Raw genomic sequence first — 19,119 nt, 5'->3', positions numbered from 1 at the left:
CTCTGGCCCGGCCAGGGGCTTCCAGAAGGCTTACGGCACATGCCTGGCAAGCCTGGCCACTGTATGTGACGCCTACCCGTCCCCTTTCCGTTGTAGCCTGGTGGAAAGATGGTGGCTGCCGCCAAGGCCACGGTGCCCACTGTCTCGGATCAGGCCTCTGCCATGCAGCTCAGCCAGTGCGCTAAGAACCTGGCGGCAGCTCTTGCCGAACTCCGCACAGCAGCACAGAAGGTCAGCCACTTTGACTGCGGGGCTCTGGGTATCGGTCCCATGGGGGAGGGGGGGAGGGGGCAGGAGCAGAGAGGAGACGCCTGGCTCTCTCAGGGAGGCTGCTGGTTCTGAGACACAGCTCAGCCTGGCCTCTTTCCCGGGGGGCGGGGGGGCGGGGCTTCCCTTTGGTCAGGAAAATGTGGAACCCCTGGCCTTGGCAGGAAGTCCCCGGGGGGGGCGGAGTGTGCGGGTGAGCAGGACGGGTTCCCCTCTTCCCTTCAGGCGCAGGAGGCCTGTGGTCCGCTGGAGATCGACTCGGCCCTCAGCCTGGTGCAGAGCCTAGAGAGAGACTTGCAGGAGGCCAAGGCGGCTGCACGGGAGGGCAAACTGAAGCCCCTTCCAGGGGAGACGGTGCGTTGGGGAGGGAGGATTCAGGAGTGCTGGGGGGGGAGGTGGCCTCCGGGGGGGCCCTTCCTGACGGCTGGTCTGTGCTGCAGATGGAGAAGTGTGCCCAGGATCTGGGCAATAGCACCAAGGCAGTCAGCTCCGCCATGGCTCACCTGCTGGGAGAGGTTGCCCAGGGCAACGAGAACTACACAGGTACCTGGTCCTGCAGGGCTTGTGGGCTCTGGGTGTTTCTGGGTGGCCCATCCTGTCCTTTGGCTGGGACGCTGTCCTCCCCCGGCCTGCCTGAGAGGTCAGGGGCTCCTGGTGCCCTACAGCTGCCCCCACTTTCCCTTGGGATGCCCCAGACCAGCTGGGTTGCCTTTTCTTGGGATGGGGGCAAGGCCCTTGTTCATCTCCAGGCTCTGGAGGCAGGAAGACACCTGGGCAGGGCGGGGATGGCTGCCCATCCCCGAGGACTCCCATGCCTCTCTCCCCTCCCCACAGGGATTGCAGCCCGGGATGCGGCACAGGCGCTGCGCTCCCTCAGCCAGGCTGCGCGGGGGGTGGCCGCCAGCACGGAGGACCCTCAGGCCCAGGCAGCCACCCTGGACTGCGCCGGGGACGTCATGGACAAAGCCAGCAGCCTCATCCGGGAGGCCCGCAAGGCGGTTTCCAAGCCAGGGGATGCCGAGAGCCAGCAGCGCCTGGCCCAGGTGAGCCCGGGGCTCTGGCTGGGCCTGGCCGTGCCAGAGGCAGCAGCTGTTAGGGGTGGGCCAGCAGGCCAAACGCTCCTTGTCTCCTGTGCAGGTGGCCAAGGCCGTCTCCCAAGCCCTGAACCGTTGTGTCAACTGCCTGCCTGGTCAGCGGGACGTCGATGCTGCCATCCGCACCGTTGGCGAGGCTAGCAAGAGGCTGCTGGCCGATTCTGTGAGTGGGGGGGCCGCTTGAGGTCCGGCGGGTGGGGGAGCCTGGGCCAGGGCAGAGCACAGGCTGGCCCCATGTGTGCAGGCCAGTTGTCGAACTGTGCAGAGAGCCTGCCCCGCCCAAGCTCACCCCTGGGAGGAGGGACCCAGATTGGAACGTGCCCTCCCCCACCCACAGGCCCCACAGCGCCTCAGTCCTCGAGATCTGGGAATGGCTGCTGGGTGTTTGGGGAGTTGAAGATGTGGGGAGATTAACCAGCAGCCCCCGGATGTGGATTTGCGAAACTGGGCCATGGGCCGTCTTGCTCCGGGCAGCGGAAGGGGGCCACCCTGCCAGTCCTCGGGCGTGGTGTCCCCTGGAGGGAGGGAGGGGCTGCAGGTGTCTGGGTGGAGGGGAGCAGATCCTGTGACCTGGTCCTTAAGGGAAACCGCCTGGGCTGCGGCCAATTCCTGGTTTGTCAGGGGTTGAGAGCGGCCCCCAGGCCTCTGAGCTTGACCCCTGTCTCTGCTCCCAGTTTCCTCCCAGCACCAAGAACTTCCAGGAGGCCCAGAGCCAACTCAACCAGGCTGCGGCTGGCTTGAACCAGTCGGCCAATGAGTTGGTGCAGGCGTTGCGTGGGACCACCCAGAACCTGGCCAAGGCTTCCGGCAAGTTTGGCCAGGACTTCAATGAGTTCCTGCAGGCCGGGGTGGAAATGGCCGGACAGTCCCAGGTAAGAGCTGCCTGGCGGGGTGAGGAAGCTCTCCGGGGCCCCTGCAGAAGGAGCACCTCACCTCAAGGCACGTGGGAGGGTCTGCACGCACAGAGCCTCCTGTGTGGGGGGGGGAGGCACAAGCGGGGGCGTTTGGAAGGGCAGGGGTGCAAAGTGAAGGCAGGAGCTGCTCCAGAGAGTGTCCAGGACAGGTTCCCCGGGGGCTGCCAGGCAGATGCCACGGTGCCCATGGCCAAGGGAGCTGCCCCGTGGCTGGCAGGCTGGGTGAGGCCTGGGGGCTTTCAGAGCAGAGAACGCTTGGGGGAGGGGTGTGACCAGATATGAAAAACTGCCCTCTTTCCTGCAAGGCCGTTCCAGGCGGGAGGGGAAGTCTCCTTGGGTCCTGCTCCCTGGAGTCGGGGGAATCTGCTTGGGGGAGTCTGGAGGTCCAGCACAGCCCAGGGGGGCAGAGCAGGCCCCAGACCAGGGGAGCCTGGGGTTAGGGTTAGGATTAGGGGTGCTCTTGGCATCCCGTGAAGGGCAGAGGGGCTACCCGGGGGAGGCTGGGTGTCAAGGCTCAGCTACACTTGGGCTCTGGGGACTAAGAGCTCAGACTGAGGAGAAACCTTTTGCTTGGCCTTCCAGAAGGCTGTAAGGCCCAAGGCAAAAGGGGAAGCGGGTGAGGGGGCCGCAAGCAGGGCAGGGAGAGGATTTAGGCGGGGGAGGGGGCCGCCCGTCATGGAATGCCGATTGGAGTGAGGGACTGGCTGGGTGTGGCTCGAGGGTCCGATGACTCCCTCTGTCTCCCTCCCTCCCTCCCTCCCTCCCTCCCTCCCCTGCAGTCCAAGGAGGCCCAGGGCCAGCTGGTGTCCAACCTGAAGGGCATCTCGCTCTCCTCCAGCAAGTTGCTCCTGGCAGCCAAAGCGCTCTCTGCAGACCCTGCAGCACCCAACCTCAAGAACCAGCTGGCAGCAGCCGCCCGGTAGGCGGCCCACTTGCGTTGGGGGTGGGAAGTGGCGCCTCCTCGCCCCCTTTCCCAAGAACTGCCGGGATGCCTCAACGGGGCCTCTCTTGGGCAAGGAGGGAGGGCTTGGGAGAAGAGCCGTGCGGCCCGTGGGTGCCCAGGGCGGAGGGCAGGGCGGGCTTGATGGCAGCCTTTCTTCTCTCCTCCCTCCAACCCTGGCAGGGCTGTGACGGACAGCATCAACCAGCTGATCACCATGTGCACCCAGCAGGCCCCGGGCCAGAAGGAGTGTGACAATGCTCTGCGGGAGCTGGAGGTGAGCCAGCCCCACCTGGAGGAGGGCAGGTGTTGTGGGGCTGGCTGGGGGGAAGGCTCAGCTGACGGCTTCTCCTCTCCAGACGGTGCGGGAGCTTCTGGAGAACCCCACCCAGGCCGTCAGCGACATGTCCTACTTCAACTGCCTGGACAGCGTCATGGAGAACTCCAAGGTGAGCGGGGGTGGGGGGTCCGGTGGGCAGTAGGCTGAGAGCCAGGCGCTTAGAACCCTTGTTGGGAGAGGCTCTTGAGGCCTTCAAGCCCCCCAAAGCTCAGGGTAGGTGGCCAGACAGAAGGACGTCCAGCTTCTGCTCCAAGACCCTCTGCTGGTTCCCTGTAGGGGCAGAGGGGGTCTCCATCCCCTTTCTGGGTCGTCTCCCTCCCCCTTTGGAACCGCTCCCTCGGAAGGGCCTGGAAAGCTGCTTCTTGCCCTCGGGAGCCAGAGTTCCGTGCAGGCGCACAGCCACCCACACATCCACCCGCCGCGGGCTCTTTCCTGCCTTCTCTCCCCTGCAGGTGCTGGGCGAGGCCATGGCCGGCATCTCACAGAATGCCAAGAACAGCAAGATGCCAGAGTTTGGGGAGTCCGTCAGCACAGCCTCCAAGGCCCTCTGTGGCTTCACGGAAGCAGCGGCCCAGGTGGGAGGCGGGGGCTCCTCGTGAGGCTGGGGTGGGGGCGCACAATGCTCCCAACTGTGGAGCAGAGGCGTTGCGCGGGGTGTGTGTGTGTGTGTGTGTGTGTGTGTGTGTGTGTTTGTCTTCCCTGCTCTCAGGATTCCCCCATCCGTGCTCTTGTTACAGGCAGCGTATTTGGTGGGCGTTTCTGACCCCAACAGCCAGGCCGGTCAGCAAGGCCTGGTGGACCCCACCCAGTTTGCCAGAGCCAACCAAGCCATCCAGATGGCCTGCCAGAACCTGATCGACCCAGCGTGCACACAGTCCCAGGTAATGGCCACCTGTGGCCGGGAGGGAAGATGGGTGTTTCCAAGGAGGAATTTCTTGGCAGTTACAACAATTCATCAGGGGAACGCGGCTTCCCTCCAGATGTTGTGGGGGCTCCAACACTGGAGGTTTTCAAGAAGAGGCTGGATAACTACTTGTCCAGAATGGTAGAGGGTCTCCTGCCTGAGCAGGGGGTTGGACTACAAAGACCTCCAAGGTCCCTTCCAACTCTGTTATTCTGTTGCGTATTGGGGGAGGGGAGGGGGGGGGGCTTGAGCCAGGCAGTGGTGAATGCAGCCCCACACCCAGTGGAGGCAGGGAAGGGGCGGGGTGGCCTTCTTTGTCGTCGGGGGTGTTTCCTTGAGCCTCCTGAGGGCTAGAGCTAAGGCGGAGGGGCCTCCTTGCCTTCCGCAGGTCTTGTCGGCCGCTACCATCGTGGCCAAGCACACCTCTGCCCTCTGCAATACCTGCCGACTGGCCTCCTCCCGCACCGCCAATCCAGTGGCCAAGCGCCAGTTTGTCCAGTCTGCCAAGGAGGTAGCCAACAGCACAGCCAACCTGGTCAAGACCATCAAGGTACTCCCAGATTCCCGGCAGAGAGAAAGGAGAGCCCTGCGCTTGGGGGCCATGGAACGCAGAACCCCCCCCTCCCCCCAGGGAGAAGGCTCAGGGTCAATAGGGGGCCATGTCTGGCTGGCTCGAACTGAGCAGCTGTGTTTGCACTGCATGCTTAGACCGTTCTCTGGGCCAGAGGACAGAGGTTTAGGGGCTTTGCAAAGTCACCCTGCAGAGGATGGGGGAGAGTTTCTGGCCAGGGGAGGGTGGGGGTGACCGCCCTTGTCACTGCAGGCTGACCCTCCTCCAGCTTGGTTGTGTGGGTGCCTCTCAGCTTTGTGTGGGCTGGGAGCCTTTGGGAGAGCAAGAAGTGGCTGGTTCTGGGCTCCGGGAGCTTTTTTATCCCGGCAGGGAAGGTAAAGGCCCAAGAGGGTGTGTGTGTCTCCCCGCAGGCTTTGGATGGTGCTTTCACACCAGAGAATCGCGAGCGCTGCCGTGAAGCCACGGCCCCACTGATTGAAGCGGTGGAGAACCTGACGGCCTTCGCCTCTAATCCCGAGTTTGCCACCATTCCCGCCCAGATCAGCCCAGAGGTAGGGAGCGGTTATAGGGGGCAGGGAAGGAGGAAGGGTCCACACTGGGCGGCCTTTGGCCTGTTGCCCTCGAATGACCCTCTGCTGACTCCCTGTAGGGGTGCAGGGCCATGGAGCCCATCCTCTCCTCTGCCAAGACCATGTTGGAAAGCTCGGCTGGCCTCATCCAGACCGCTCGCTCTTTGGCGGTCAACCCAAAGGACCCTCCCAAGTGGTCGGTGCTGGCGGGCCATTCGCGCACCGTCTCCGATTCGATCAAGAAGCTGATCACCAACATGAGGTGGGTGTTCCCTGTTTGCCCAGCTCTCTCTCCCCCTTGGGGGAGGGAGAGAGAGAGAGAGACCATTCACACAACTGGGGAGATTACCTAAACATTCAGGGTTGCCATCTTTCATTCCTTGCCAGATGTCTGGGAAAGTGACTCCCTCTGCCCTCCAAATCCTCGGCAGCACGTTGGCATCTCTGTGGCTAGCAGAACTGGGGAGGGGAGAACAGATGAGGCAGCCATGGTGGGGGGGGGAGTAGGGAGGTGCCCAAGTGTGCACATCTGGTTGCCCTTGCTTTCTGCAGGGACAAGGCTCCAGGACAGCGGGAGTGCGACGAGGCCATTGAAACGCTGAACAGGTGTGTCCGTGACGTGGACCAGGCCTCCTTGGCAGCCATCAGCCAGCAGCTGGCGCCTCGCGAAGGCATCTCCCAGGAGGTGAGGAGGGGCCCCGGCAGCGGGCTTCTAGGGAGAGTCTCTGACTGCCACGTCACCCAGAGGGGCCGTCGTCTCCGGCAGTGCGGAAAAGGAGGACGGGGGAGGGAGGGAGGCCGGCCAGGAGGCCCCTTCTGGAAGAGACTGCAGGCCCTGTCTGAATTGGATCCTGCTCCAGTCTCTGGGGAGGAGGGGAGTTGCCCCCCATCCCCCGTCCCCCCGTCCCCCACTGGTGCTCAGGACTGACTCCTTCCGCAGGCCCTGCACAACCAGATGCTTACAGCTGTTCAGGAGATCAGCAACCTCATCGACCCCGTGGCAGGTGCTGCTCGTGCGGAGGCCTCCCAGCTGGGCCACAAGGTGAGGCCGACGGCTGCAGCAGCAGGAAACCTCCGCTGCCAGTGCCAAGCAAAAGGCCGGCCAGCCCCGGACTCTCCATGGCCTGGTGTCCCTCAGGCTGCACTCCGGCACCTTCTTCATGGTGCAAGGGGGGGGGGGGAAGGGCGGCTCCAGTCTCTCTACAGGGCTATGAACCCCTGCAGCCCACCCCCCCCCACTCCTCCCCCTCCCCGGCCGCCCTGTGGGGGTTCGAGATCTTCCTCTTGCTGTAGGCCAGAAGAGTCTTCCTGGCTGCCAGGGTTGTGCCATCCTGGCTCCGTTTGCGGTAGATTCCTCGCCAGGTTCAAAAGAGGTTTGGTGGCGCCTGGTCCAAAAGCCCATCACACCCAGCCGTTGTAGTCTTTTGGCCACGCTCTGTGGTACAAACAGCCATTGTGGTTTGTTGGCATGGTTTAGGACCATGGTGGGAAACCTATGGCATGCGTGGCATAAGTGGCACACAGAGCCATATTTGGTGGCACGCCAGCCGTCAGCTCCGGCGCACATGGGCACGCCGGCCAGCTAATTTTTCCCCATTCTGGAGGGCCAGGGAGGCCATTTTTGCCCTCCCCAGGCTTCAGGAAAGGGTGAAAAACGCCCCCAATGGGCCAACCGGAGGTTTGGGAGCGAAGTGGGGGCTCCCTGGCCGAGCCTCAGCCGGGGCTGCTTGGGCTGCCTGTGGCAGCGGTGTTGCCCTCCACACCCACCCAGCTAATAATAATAATAATAAGTTTGAATTTATTAGCCGCTCCCTTTCCAAGTAGGACTCGGGGCGGCGTACAATGGAGCATATAAAACATAGAGGATGTATAAAAAGCACATAGACATACATACAAAACACACATACACATACACAGACACGGACACAGACTCCACCCAGCTGCAGTGTGAGACAGGTGGGGTGGAGGGTTGAGCTTCCGCTTGGTGAGAGAGATGGAAAGCCCTCGGGGCCCTGGAGAAGAAGGGGGAGGCTCCGTGTGGGGTCCCCTTGGCCCCTGCCCTCTCGTCCTCTACTGGCCCCCCTCGTTCCGCTTTGAGAGCGGCATCTTCATTGCTCAAACCCTTACGCCTGCCCCCACCGCTCCATCTCCATCCCCTTCCCATCCCCACCCCACCTTTTCTCCTCCTCCAGGTCTCCCAGCTGGCCCAGTATTTTGAACCCCTGGTCATGGCTGCGGTGGGCGCAGCCTCCAAGATGCTGAACCACCAGCAGCAAATGAACCTTCTGGACCAGACCAAGACCCTGGCGGAGTCCGGCCTGCAGATGCTCTACACGGCCAAGGAGGCCGGGGGAAACCCCAAGGTACCCGGGGGGGCTGGCACCGGGGGCGTTTGTGAGGGTGGAGGCTGCGGGGGTGCCAGGGCCTGACGGGGGCCTCTCTCTGTAGCAGGCGGCCCACACGCAGGAGGCCCTGGAGGAGGCAGCGCAGATGATGAGGGAGGCGGTGGAAGACCTCACGGCCACCCTGAACGAAGCCGCCAGCGCCGCAGGGGTGGTAGGCGGCATGGTGGACTCCATTAGGCAGGCCATCAACCAGGTGAGCAAGGAAGCTACGGCCCGGCCTCCCTCGGGCCAATGGGCCTCTCCTCTGGGCAGCCCCTGTGCCCCGCTTCCCTTGGCACCACAAGCCTTGCCAAAGCAGCTTTGTAGGGGGGTCCAGGCAGAGCCAGAGGGGCTCAGCTGAGATCTTGGAAGCATTTGCTGTCGAGTCTTTTGGGGCGCTGAAGTCGCCCCCGTCGGCCACCTTGCCTGCCCCTCCCCCATCAGGGCAGTCTTTGCGTCAGCCAAAAGAAAAGCCGTGGGGAGGATGGGGAGGGGGGGGTGGACGCAGGCGTATGCTGAGAAGCAGGGCAGCAGCCCCGCCTCCTGGGCTCTCTCCTTCCCTTGGGCAGCTGGACGAGGGCCCGATGGGGGAGCCGGAAGGCACCTTTGTGGACTACCAGACCACCATGGTGAAAACGGCCAAGGCCATCGCTGTGACGGTGCAGGAGATGGTGAGCTGATTGGATGACCTCTTTAGGGAAGGTTGGGCGTTGGGCACGAGAGCTGAGGGATGGGCTCCCATGCAGACCCCCTGCCAGAACCCAGGCCTGGTCCTCCCCCCCCTCCCCCCAGTCCTAACTCCTATCTTACGCTGCTGCCACAGGTGACCAAATCCACCACCAACCCAGATGAACTTGGCATCCTGGCCAACCAGCTGACCACGGACTACGGGCAGCTTGCCCTGCAGGCCAAGCCCGCTGCCCTCACAGCCGAGAATGAAGAGGTGAGTCGGGGGATGGGAGGGCCATGGAGGTGGTCTTGGCAGGAGAATTCAGACTCTGCTGCAGAGACCCTCGCTCCAGGCAGCTCGATTTCCTGGGGTGGGGGAAGGGGGCAGGCTGGCACAGTTCTGCCTCTGTCTGGAGGAAGCCTCCCTGGGGAGTTGCTTCCGCCTGTTCCTAGCCTGGCTTCACAGGCAGAGAAGCCCAGGGCAAGGGAGACGGTGCTGAGTCGGGGAGCTCCAAAGGGGGTTTATGGAAAAGGAGTGTACCACGTTTCCCCCCCCCCCCCCGCCCCCTGAGGCAGAGCTGGCAGCCAGTGAGGCGCTTTCTTGACTTCCATGCTCCCCTCCAGATTGGCGCCCACATTAAGAACCGTGTGCAGGAGCTGGGCCATGGCTGTGCCGCTCTGGTGACCAATGCCGGAGCCCTCCAGTGCAGCCCCAGCGATGCCTACACCAAGAAGGAGCTGATTGAATGCGCCCGCAAGGTTTCTGAGAAGGTGACTGCAGCCCCCCTCGTGCCTCCCCCCACCTGGGTGCATATTGGGGATCGGACCCTCCGACCATAGCGGGTGTCCTGCCTTTGCTCCCCTGCAGGTTTCCCACGTGCTGGCGGCCCTCCAGGCCGGCAACCGGGGCACCCAGGCGTGTATCACCGCAGCCAGTGCCGTGTCGGGCATCATCGCAGATCTGGACACCACCATCATGTTTGCCACCGCTGGGACCCTCAACCGGGAGAATGCGGAGACCTTCGCTGACCACAGGTGGTGGCTGCCATGGGCTTGTGGGCAGGAGCTCCTTGATGCCATCCCCTCGGCCTCCGGCGGGCTCTGACGGGCTCTTTCCTTGGCAGGGAAGGCATCCTGAAGACAGCAAAAGCGCTGGTGGAAGATACCAAAGTGCTGGTGCAGAACGCCACTGCGAGTCAGGAGAAGTTGGCCCAAGCGGCACAGTCTTCGGTGACGACCATTACACGCCTGGCAGAGGTGGTGAAGCTGGGCGCTGCCAGTTTGGGCTCTGAGGACCCCGAGACTCAGGTCAGGGCCGTGGCCACAGGTGGCGGGCAGGTGTGCCTGGGCGGGTACTGGCTGCTCTGCCTCATCCTGCCCTCCTCTCTGTGTCCAGGTGGTCCTGATCAACGCAGTCAAGGACGTCGCTAAAGCCCTGGGGGACCTGATCAGCGCCACCAAAGCCGCTGCTGGCAAGTCTGGGGACGATCCTGCCGTATACCAGCTAAAGAACTCCGCGAAGGTCAGGAGTGGGGAGGGTGCTGGCTGAAGGTGGGCTCCTGCTTGTGGGGAGGAGAGGTGGGCACCACACGAGGCACACAGGAGATGGCCGGCTGGTTCCTGAGCGGCTCTCCGGATGCTTGTCGGCAGGTGATGGTCACCAACGTCACGTCGCTCTTGAAGACGGTCAAAGCCGTGGAGGACGAGGCCACCAAGGGGACGCGGGCACTGGAGGCCACCATCGAGCACATTCGGCAGGAGCTGGCGGTGAGGACCGGTCCCCTTCCTGCTCCCCGTAACTGCCAGCTGACCCCCCCAACCCGGCCTCCCAGGCTGACTCCTCCCCCTCCTCCCCCTCCAGGTGTTCTGCTCCCAGGTGCCCCCTGCCAAGACCTCCACGCCGGAAGACTTCATTCGCATGACCAAAGGCATCACCATGGCAACAGCCAAGGCGGTGGCAGCCGGCAACTCCTGCCGCCAGGAAGACGTCATAGCCACAGCCAACCTGAGCCGCCGTGCCATTGCGGACATGTTGCGCTCTTGCAAGGTGGGCCCTGGGGTCTTGCTCGGGGGCGGGAGGGGCCACGGTCAGGAGCAGTGGGCTGATGGGAGAGAAGGAAGGCGTCTGATCATGCAACCTGATGAGGGTGCGGGGCTGGAGAAGACTGGCAGGGGCACCCCTCGAATGGGCCTCTTGCAACCCTCCTCCAGGGGGCAGGGGCTGCGGTTGGGCAGGTGAGGGGGGGGGGAGGGCAGTCCCTCTCCTTTCTGCCTCTGGCTGGCGATCACCTGCCCGTCTCCTTCCAGGAAGCTGCCTGCCATCCAGAGGTGGGCAGTGAGGTGCGGCACCGTGCCCTGCGCTTTGGCAAGGAGTGTGCTAGTGGCTACCTGGAGCTTCTGGAGCACGTCCTGGTGGTAGGTACCTGCCCCTCCCCACTCCCGCCCCCAAATAGTGTGCCTCTTCTTCCCCCTGCACCCCCAGCCCCCCCCCCGCTTTCTTCGACACAGCTGGTGAGTGCGGCATGCACTTTGTGTGAGGGTGGGATAAAAGACCACCGGGGGGGGGGGGAGGGTGCTAGGCTTGGCCCCTGAGTGACTATGGCCCAGGGGTGCCCAAGGATGACGGCCTTCCCCCTGCGGGGTGAGACGTTAAGCTGCCGGCCGTGCGGGGTGCTGGCCTTTGTGCTGTGGGGACAATTCTAACTGGCAGAAGCAGCCCCCACATGCAGAGAGGTCAACCTTCATCTTGTCCCATCTCACTGCCCGGCCAGGCTGCCCAGGGGCAGAGGAAGCCTCGGCCTTGTGAGTTGGGGAAGCCCCAGGGGACAGGGGGAAGGGTGCTTGGAGGCCCCCGGCATGGCTTCTTCAGCCCTTCCGGGCAAACCCAAATCTCCCTCCCTTTCCAGCCCCTCCCGGCTCCCTTTCGCCTCCGTTGCTGCCTTTGCCCCCCACCCCTCCCAAGCAGCAGCTGCCAGCAGTGGGCTCCGGTTGGCCCCGAGGGTGTCCGGCCGGGTGCCCAGCATGACTCCTCCTCCTCCTCCTCCCTTCCTCAGATCCTGCAGAAGCCCAGCCACGACCTAAAGCAGCAGCTGGCCGGCTACTCCAAGCGGGTGGCTGGCTCCGTCACAGAGCTCATCCAGGCGGCCGAAGCCATGAAAGGTAGGCGGGGATGCCGGGACTGCCTGGCCTCCGCCCAGACCGGCCCTCTCTGCTCTTTTGGATTTGCTCAGTCTGTTGAGTGGGGGCTCTTGCCCAACGTAATGAGGGTAGGGGGGGGGGAGAGACCCTGTCGGGTGTGGGGTGTGAATGCCCTTTTCAGCAAGGGAAGCCTTCCTGAAAGGAGAGCCGGGGCATCGCCTGGGGCAGCTCTGGACCCCTGTGGCCTCTTGTCTCCCGCAGGGACCGAGTGGGTCGACCCCGAGGACCCCACAGTCATTGCCGAAAATGAGCTGTTGGGGGCAGCCGCTGCGATCGAGGCTGCAGCAAAGAAGCTAGAGCAGCTGAAGCCACGAGCCAAGCCCAAGGTGGGCCCCCACCCCCCAGCAACACATGGGAGTCGCTGCCAGCTGAGCTCTGCCCATTCCGTGCCACCCGATGGGAGGAAGGAAGGGGCACTTGTGCCAAAACTGCTGGCTCCAGGGACAGCCTGGGCAGCTCCTTGCAGACCCCCAGGGCAAGGGGCCTTAGGGGGACTCCGGCCACAGCTCCCCCCCCCCCCCGAGAGGACATGGTCCTGTGCCAGAGGGGCTTCCTCCGTCCTGGGGCAGAGCCAGTCTGAGGCTTTTTCATGCTCATTTCGAGCACAAGGGGGGGGGGTGCAGAAATGCTCCCTCTGTTTCAGAGCCCCGGTTGTTACACCCCGGGGAAGCCTTTTCTGGCGGGGAGGGCTGCCCCCCTCGCTAATGTCCCCTCCCTGTCCAGCAAGCAGACGAGAGCCTCAACTTTGAAGAGCAGATCTTGGAGGCAGCCAAGTCCATCGCTGCAGCCACCAGCGCTCTGGTGAAGGCAGCCTCTGCGGCCCAGAGGGAACTGGTGGCCCAAGGCAAGGTGAGTGAGTGGGTGAGCGGGGGGGGGGGTGGCACCTGGGCAGGAAGCCCTCCAGTCTGGCCAGGAGCTGACCACTCTGTCTTTCTCTGCCAGGTGGGCGCCATCCCAGCCAACGCCCTGGATGACGGACAGTGGTCTCAAGGCCTCATTTCAGCCGTGAGTGTGGAGAAGGCTGGGGGGAGGCTGCCCACTCATTGGAAAGGGTCTCTGCTTCCTTAGAATGACAGAAAGAGGCCCCTCCCACATTCCAGCATGGGCAGGGGAGCCCTTTGCTCTAACCTGAGGCCCCCAAGCTCCTCGCCACCCAGCCTGTCAATCAGAACGGCCAGCTTGGGCAGAAAGGGGGCTCCCGAGGCCACGGGAGAGTCTTCTAGGACATTCGGTCTGTGTGAGCCCTTTGTGGCCAGTGGAGGTGACTGCAGTGGCTGCCTCACCCTTTGCTCGCCTCCCTCCTTATTCTGCCAAGGCCCGGATGGTGGCTGCTGCCACTAACAACCTCTGTGAAGCCGCCAACGCGGCGGTCCAAGGACACGCCAGCGAAGAGAAGCTCATCTCCTCTGCCAAGCAAGTGGCGGCCTCCACGGCGCAGCTCCTGGTGGCGTGCAAGGTGAAGGCAGACCAGGACTCCGAGGCCATGAAGCGCCTGCAGGTGAGGAGGGTAGAGCTGTCAGAGGGATTGAGGAGGGGGGGACGCCTTCCCCGTCTGTCCCAGTGGCCACTGTCGACCTCTCTCGGGTCCAGTTTGGGCCCTGGTGGACTCAGTCTGGAGTCCTTGGGTCAGCTGGGGCTGGGCCTCCATCCAGCACACTGGCTCCAGGGGCCAGGCAGCCCCGTTGCTGGAGGTGAGGAGAGCGGGCCAACTGCCCTTGTCAGCCAGACCGGCTCCTCCAACAGCAGAGGCAGCCATGGGCTAGAAGGTTCCTCGGAGGGATGGGGGCCCTAGGCACTGCCTCCCTCTCACTCAGGGGGATGCAGGCAGAGGGTGACCGAGGCCGCCCCAGTGGTTAACCCCCTTCCCTCCGGAATCCGCCAGGCGGCCGGCAACGCGGTGAAGAGGGCCTCAGACAACCTGGTGAAGGCGGCGCAGAAGGCGGCAGCCTTCGAGGACGAGGAGAACGCGACGGTGGTGGTGAAGGAGCGGATGGTGGGGGGGATTGCGCAGGTAAGGCTCTCCCCTCAGGAGGGGCTGGAGCGGGGCCAGAGGGGCTTCGCCTGAGGTGACTGCTGCCATTTCCTTCTCCTCAGATCATCGCCGCCCAGGAAGAGATGCTGCGCAAAGAGCGGGAGCTGGAAGAGGCCCGGAAGAAGCTGGCCATGATCCGGCAGCAGCAGTACAAGTTCCTCCCCTCCGAGCTGCGGGACGAAGGGCAGAACTGAGCTTCCCCACGGCCGATCCCGAGCGAGGGCAGCCCTCCTCATAGCCGGGCTCCGGGGCCCTCTGCCTCCAGGCCCACTGCTTCTGCACGAGCCCTGAAACCCCTTCATGCCATGCTCTGGACTGCCCTCCTGGGCTGCCCCTCCAGGGAGCCTTCCCTGTGCCTTGGCTGCCTGCTCAGCCTGATTGTCTTGGGGGGCCGTGGAGCCCCCCTGGGGCTGTGCAATCTGGGGGGGCCAGGGGCTCTGCCCACCCCACCCACCCCGCCTCTGCCTCTCAGCATTTTGCCTTAAGGGCGGGCGCTGACCTGTGGCCGAAGAGCCGGCCCCGCCCTTTGATTCCCAAGTGCCTGCCAGACCCCCCACAGCCCTCCAACTTGCTTGCCTCCCCCCCCCTGAGCCTCCACCCCGCAACAGGAGCCCCTCTCCTGCACAAGCCCCCAAGCGCCATCTGCTTGACTGCATCTGGGGACCATTCACGAGCTGAGGCTTCTCACCTCTTTTTACTTTTGATACATGCCTAAGGCAGGGAACCCAGGGCTGGGAGGTGGGAGGGCGAGGGGTCTCCTTCCGATCCCCTCGGGCTGCCTGGAAAGGGCTGCTCTGCAATAAACTGGTTTCTCTGCCCTTCTGCCTCTCTCTGCACCCTCGTTTGTGGCAAGCAGCTGCCCCTGCCTCCCCTCGGGGCTGTGAGAAAGGGGGCTCCGGGGAAGCAGACCCAGCTCTGGTGGGGGCAGAATCCACATTGCCCGGTCCCAACGGCCTTCCCAATTCTGGAGAGAAGGGCAGCCTCAGGCCGCGCCTAGCCACGTGCCAGGCTCCTGCCACCCTTCCCACTAGGCGTCTGGGCACGGCTCTCTGCAGTGCTCCCAGCAGCTTCCTACGGTAGCAGTCTATCATCCCTTACAGTGGGTGCCCTGACCTGGCAGGGGAAGAGCGGCAGGCCTGGGCTGGGGGAGAGGGGCAGGAGGGAGCACTGCCATTCCCCCCCCCAAGCGGGATAGGAGGGGGGCTTGCTGCACAGACTCTTCCGGCCTTGTGATTCCTGCCCTGACTGGAACCTTGGTGGGTGCTGCCCTCCTGGCCGCGTTTCCCTTCGCTTGTAATGGCGCAATCCTACTCTAGCGCTGGGAGGGAGGGCAAAGGTAGAGATGGATCCTCACTGCCTGGGGTGTCCCCTTCAGCTGCTCCCCACAAGCAGCCAAAGGAAGAGCCGGGCCCGGACACGGCATCCTCCTCAAGCAGGCACCACTGGAGCTGGCCAGCCATTCCCAGAGCCAGGAAGCGGCACCTATGATGTTCGGCCTTCAGCGTCCCCTTTGCTTCTCGGCCCCTTCCTGAGCCTGGGGAGCAGCTTCTGGCCGGCTGGCTGGCTTAAGCAGCACCAGTGAGAACGGGTGGCGGGGCAGACTTCACAGTGTGGGGGGGGGGTTTGCATTTAGGGGCTCTTCCCTTAGAGGAGAAGATGCAGCCCCTCTGCTGAGGAAGCATCCCTGGCCACGGGGGAGCGGGCAGTGTCTGTCCCAGAGAACGGTGCGATATGTGGGGGCTCCCCAGGTGGGTTGTGGGCTTCCTTTCCTGCAGGGGCGGGAGTTGTGGCTCTGAGGGGCATTGCGCTGCCTCCTGCTGACCCACGAAGCCCCCAAGGTCAGGGTTGGCAGCAGGGAAGCGTTCCTGCTGCTTGTCCTGGCTCTGGAAGAGGGTCACTGACCTGAGCCTCGGTCCAATGTGCCCAGTGGCCCTAAACGCACCACCCCTGAAGGAACTCTGCTGCCAGTCCAGGGTGGGTGGGCATCCAGATTTCAGGCCTTGCCATCCCCTAGGTCCACCCGCCCACCCTTATTACCACACCAGTTCCAGGCTATGGAAGCTGCCCCCCCATCTGCCGAAGAGCCGAGCAGCCTGGGCGGAGATGGGCCTGTGCAAGTGGCCGCGTTCTTGGCAAGTGGCCCCTAATCCCCGGATGCCTGCCCAGAGCCAGAAATAGCCTGCTGGAGTGATTTGATGGACAGGGATCAAGGCAGGCCTTCCTGATCCCCACCTGCTCCGTGCCCATCATGCCTGTGGGAGGGAGCCAGCAGGCACCCTGCCCCACAGCCTGGGACTGCCCAGAGAGGGGGGGGGATGCTGTGGCTCCCTGCACCTGCTGAATGAGCCATTCCTGGCCGGAGGGGAGGGGAGGGGGGCATATTCCCACAGGAGGTTGGCTGCAAAAGAGCCAAACACCCTTTGCCTTCATTCAGCAGCCAATCTTCTACCAACGTGGCTGCCAAGTTGTTCCCCACCCTGGTTAAGCCATAAACTAAAACAGGGATCTGGCAGGAGTGCTGTGTGTTGCAAGGCAGCTTCGGCTTTATTATTAATTGCAGTTATCGCCCCTCCTACGCAGAAAGGGAGACTGAGAACGTAACCCTAGGGGGTGCTGCATGGACCTCAGTGGCAAGTGCCCGGAGACCCTGCCCTCCAACAAGGGGGAACCCCGAAAAAAAGGGGCCACTGGTGGTGGAAGGTCCCCAGAAGGCTTCCTTGCAGGTGTCCCACCTGGATGCCTTGGAGGCTGCAGCACAACCAGACATGGTACCCAGAAAGCCATTGGCTGCCAGCATGGATGTGTAAGGTGTAATTTCACCTGATGGGTTGATTTATACAGGTTGTATAAATTGGGAGGGGGGCATAGAGCAAGTTTTCAAAATGGTTTCTCCAAATAGGAACAGTTTTTCAGAAACAATCCAGCAGAAAAGGAGGATGAACGTGTGTGTGTCCCCTTCCCCCCACCCCCAATTCCTGTGTTACCAGTAGTAGTTCCAAGCCAGCATCCCCTCCTACATGAAATCAGGCAGAAACATGGAAACCTGAAGAGAGGTTTCTCCATTGAAAAATAGCTCATCTCTTGCAAGTCTCGGGGCCAAACAGAAGTTAGTGAAGTCAGAAAAAGGAAGCCTTGGTTCCCTCGTGTTGCCTCTGCTGCTCCCCCAGATCCCCTAGTGAGGGAAGCCACGGAGCCCATGGAAGCCAGGGAGGGAGGGAGGGAGGGAGGGGGGCAAGCAGGATAACCCAGGAGCTGCTGTTCTTTGGAGCCAGGGAGTTTGCCCTCCACCTCCAGGCCATACAGGGATACCCCGTGAGATGCAAATGGCTGCCCAGAGTTTCTTGGGTGCAAAGCGCCAATGGCCGCTTCAGGATTAAGGAAATGCCTCCTCGGTCGCCAAGTAGCCTGCTGGCTCCCACCAGGCCAGCTTCAAGGTGGCTGCAGCAAGAGGTGTCCACACACTTAAGGGCTGGCCCCTGAACTGCAATAGTCTCAGAATTGACTGGATGAGCAAGGTACTATCCAGGCCTCGATTGCAGCTCTTTGACCGTCACCACCTTCCAGGTGGGAGTCATCTTGAAAAGTATCACAAAATAGCAGTTGGTACAAAATGCCTGGCTGCTACGTCTGCATCAGTTGCCAGTGGCCTACTGGACAGAAGTGTTGGCCTTCACTTCCGAAGTTGTCAGTAGCTCAGAACATCATTATACAATACAATACAATAGCAGAGTTGGAAGGGACCTTGGGGGTCTTCTAGTCCAACCCCCTGCCTAGGCAGGAAACCCTATGCCGTTTCAGACAAATGGCTATCCAACATCTTAAAGACTTCCAGTGTTGGGGCATTCACAACTTCTGGAGGCAAGGTGTTCCACTGATTAATTCTTCTATCTGAGGGACCACCAGGAATCTGCCCATATTTTAACATCTGTCCAGTTATTGGCACTTTGGAAGATCAGTCTGGGTTTATTTCATCTGGTATTGAAATCGCTCTTCTTGGTTTTTAGAGCCAGCATATCATCCCTAACAATCTGGGGTCCTCATTTTACCGACCTTGGAGGTGTGGCCAGGGGGGGGGGCTTCTTATAGCCCAGGTATCTCAAGGAACATTGGACTTTGTTGTTAGCAATACTTTCTAGAAGCCATTAACTTCACTTTCCAGAATATCTGACTCTAGTCCTGTGATCAAATACTCAGATGTGTCATTGATTAGGGAATCTTTGTTACTCTCTCCTCTTTCATTTATCTAACTCTTGTTTTCTGCCTCTTGGCATGCTCATATTTACATAAAAGTTTCTCTTGCTTCCTGTAAGTTCCTTAAATTAATACTTCATCTCTCTCATTGAATTCTTATCCTCGGTTTCCTGGTGTCACTTGTCTACATATAACAATTTGTCTGTTCCTGTTGGTCCCTGAAATCCGAGGCTTGGTTGGGCAAATGTTTCTCTCATTCCTTGACTGATGTGATCTCATCCAGCATTCACATGCCTGGCAGCTTTTCCCCGCCATCCTTTTGTTTCAGGTAGGCGTGGAAGGGAGTACGAGATTGAGGATGGAAGGAAATGGAGGGAGGGGGGAGGGAGGCAGGCAGCTCTCCCCTGTATGGTTCCCCCACCCACTTTTTTCTCTTTCTTTACTGGTTGTGTGTGTGTGTGTGTGTGTGTGTGCGCACAGGGTGGTGGGATCCTTGGCTGCCCCAGGGCTAAGGCGACAACCCTGCCCCTTCCTGAGCAGCTGCTGCAAGGCAGACCAGAGGGCCAGGATTGTAGGCCGAAGGGCTCTGCCAGGAAAAGGTCAGAGATAGCAATAGCAGTTAAGAGTCATATACCGCTTCATGACGCTTTCCAGCCCTCTCTTAAGTGGTTTACAGAGTCAGCCTATGACCCCCAACCATCTGGGTCCTCATTTTACCCACCTCTGACGGATGGAAGGCTGAATCAATCTTGAGCCTGGTGAGATTTGATCTGCCACATTGTAGGCAGCCAGCAGGCAGCAGAAGTAGCCTGCAGTCCTGCACTCTAACCACTGTGCCACCGCAGTTGAGATGACACCTCTACAGCTCTGTCATTGCGGCTCCCATCCCTCCTTTGGATGTTTTGCCTTGTTTCCCCTCCTGACTGTCAGGATGTGCTTGTCTCGTCTAGGCTGAAAGCCTGTAGAAATTCTCTCTGTCATCCAGCTCCTGGTTCTCCTGCTTTTTCAGGAGGCAACTGGACTTCCTTGTTTTTCCTTTTGAAGAC

At 61.9% G+C, this 19,119-nt stretch overlaps 1 protein-coding gene across 5 annotated transcripts in view; it reads left to right on the top strand.

Annotated features, from left to right (window-relative positions):
• TLN1 (talin 1) overlaps positions 1-14,700 on the top strand; it is a 32,036-nt gene extending 17,336 nt beyond the window's left edge. For 3 of the 5 annotated variants that reach the window (XM_081971805.1, XM_081971802.1, XM_081971803.1), the window contains 34 exons: positions 97-231; positions 493-621; positions 708-810; positions 1,102-1,310; positions 1,405-1,524; positions 2,036-2,233; positions 3,055-3,194; positions 3,399-3,492; positions 3,575-3,664; positions 4,008-4,130; positions 4,293-4,436; positions 4,848-5,009; positions 5,441-5,581; positions 5,680-5,861; positions 6,152-6,284; positions 6,540-6,641; positions 7,792-7,962; positions 8,048-8,197; positions 8,553-8,654; positions 8,807-8,926; positions 9,277-9,423; positions 9,521-9,687; positions 9,777-9,960; positions 10,049-10,174; positions 10,303-10,419; positions 10,514-10,699; positions 10,960-11,067; positions 11,706-11,811; positions 12,052-12,176; positions 12,574-12,699; positions 12,793-12,855; positions 13,166-13,348; positions 13,733-13,861; positions 13,945-14,700. In XM_081971805.1, coding sequence (XP_081827931.1) covers positions 97-231; positions 493-621; positions 708-810; positions 1,102-1,310; positions 1,405-1,524; positions 2,036-2,233; positions 3,055-3,194; positions 3,399-3,492; positions 3,575-3,664; positions 4,008-4,130; positions 4,293-4,436; positions 4,848-5,009; positions 5,441-5,581; positions 5,680-5,861; positions 6,152-6,284; positions 6,540-6,641; positions 7,792-7,962; positions 8,048-8,197; positions 8,553-8,654; positions 8,807-8,926; positions 9,277-9,423; positions 9,521-9,687; positions 9,777-9,960; positions 10,049-10,174; positions 10,303-10,419; positions 10,514-10,699; positions 10,960-11,067; positions 11,706-11,811; positions 12,052-12,176; positions 12,574-12,699; positions 12,793-12,855; positions 13,166-13,348; positions 13,733-13,861; positions 13,945-14,076 — 4,647 coding nt within the window. In that variant the 3' untranslated portion in view covers positions 14,077-14,700. The remainder of the gene's footprint in view (positions 1-96; positions 232-492; positions 622-707; positions 811-1,101; positions 1,311-1,404; positions 1,525-2,035; positions 2,234-3,054; positions 3,195-3,398; positions 3,493-3,574; positions 3,665-4,007; positions 4,131-4,292; positions 4,437-4,847; positions 5,010-5,440; positions 5,582-5,679; positions 5,862-6,151; positions 6,285-6,539; positions 6,642-7,791; positions 7,963-8,047; positions 8,198-8,552; positions 8,655-8,806; positions 8,927-9,276; positions 9,424-9,520; positions 9,688-9,776; positions 9,961-10,048; positions 10,175-10,302; positions 10,420-10,513; positions 10,700-10,959; positions 11,068-11,705; positions 11,812-12,051; positions 12,177-12,573; positions 12,700-12,792; positions 12,856-13,165; positions 13,349-13,732; positions 13,862-13,944) is intronic. The other 2 variants (XM_081971806.1, XM_081971804.1) reach the window with 1 other exon arrangement.
• The last annotated feature ends 4,419 nt before the right edge of the window (positions 14,701-19,119 follow it).

The sequence above is a fragment of the Natrix helvetica genome, assembly GCF_964273705.1.
Source record: "Natrix helvetica genome assembly, contig: HAP1_SCAFFOLD_144, whole genome shotgun sequence".
NCBI classification, from domain to species: domain Eukaryota; kingdom Metazoa; phylum Chordata; class Lepidosauria; order Squamata; family Natricidae; genus Natrix; species Natrix helvetica.
Note: the sequence above shows the minus strand (reverse complement) of the source record. Positions and strands in the feature narration are given on the sequence as shown.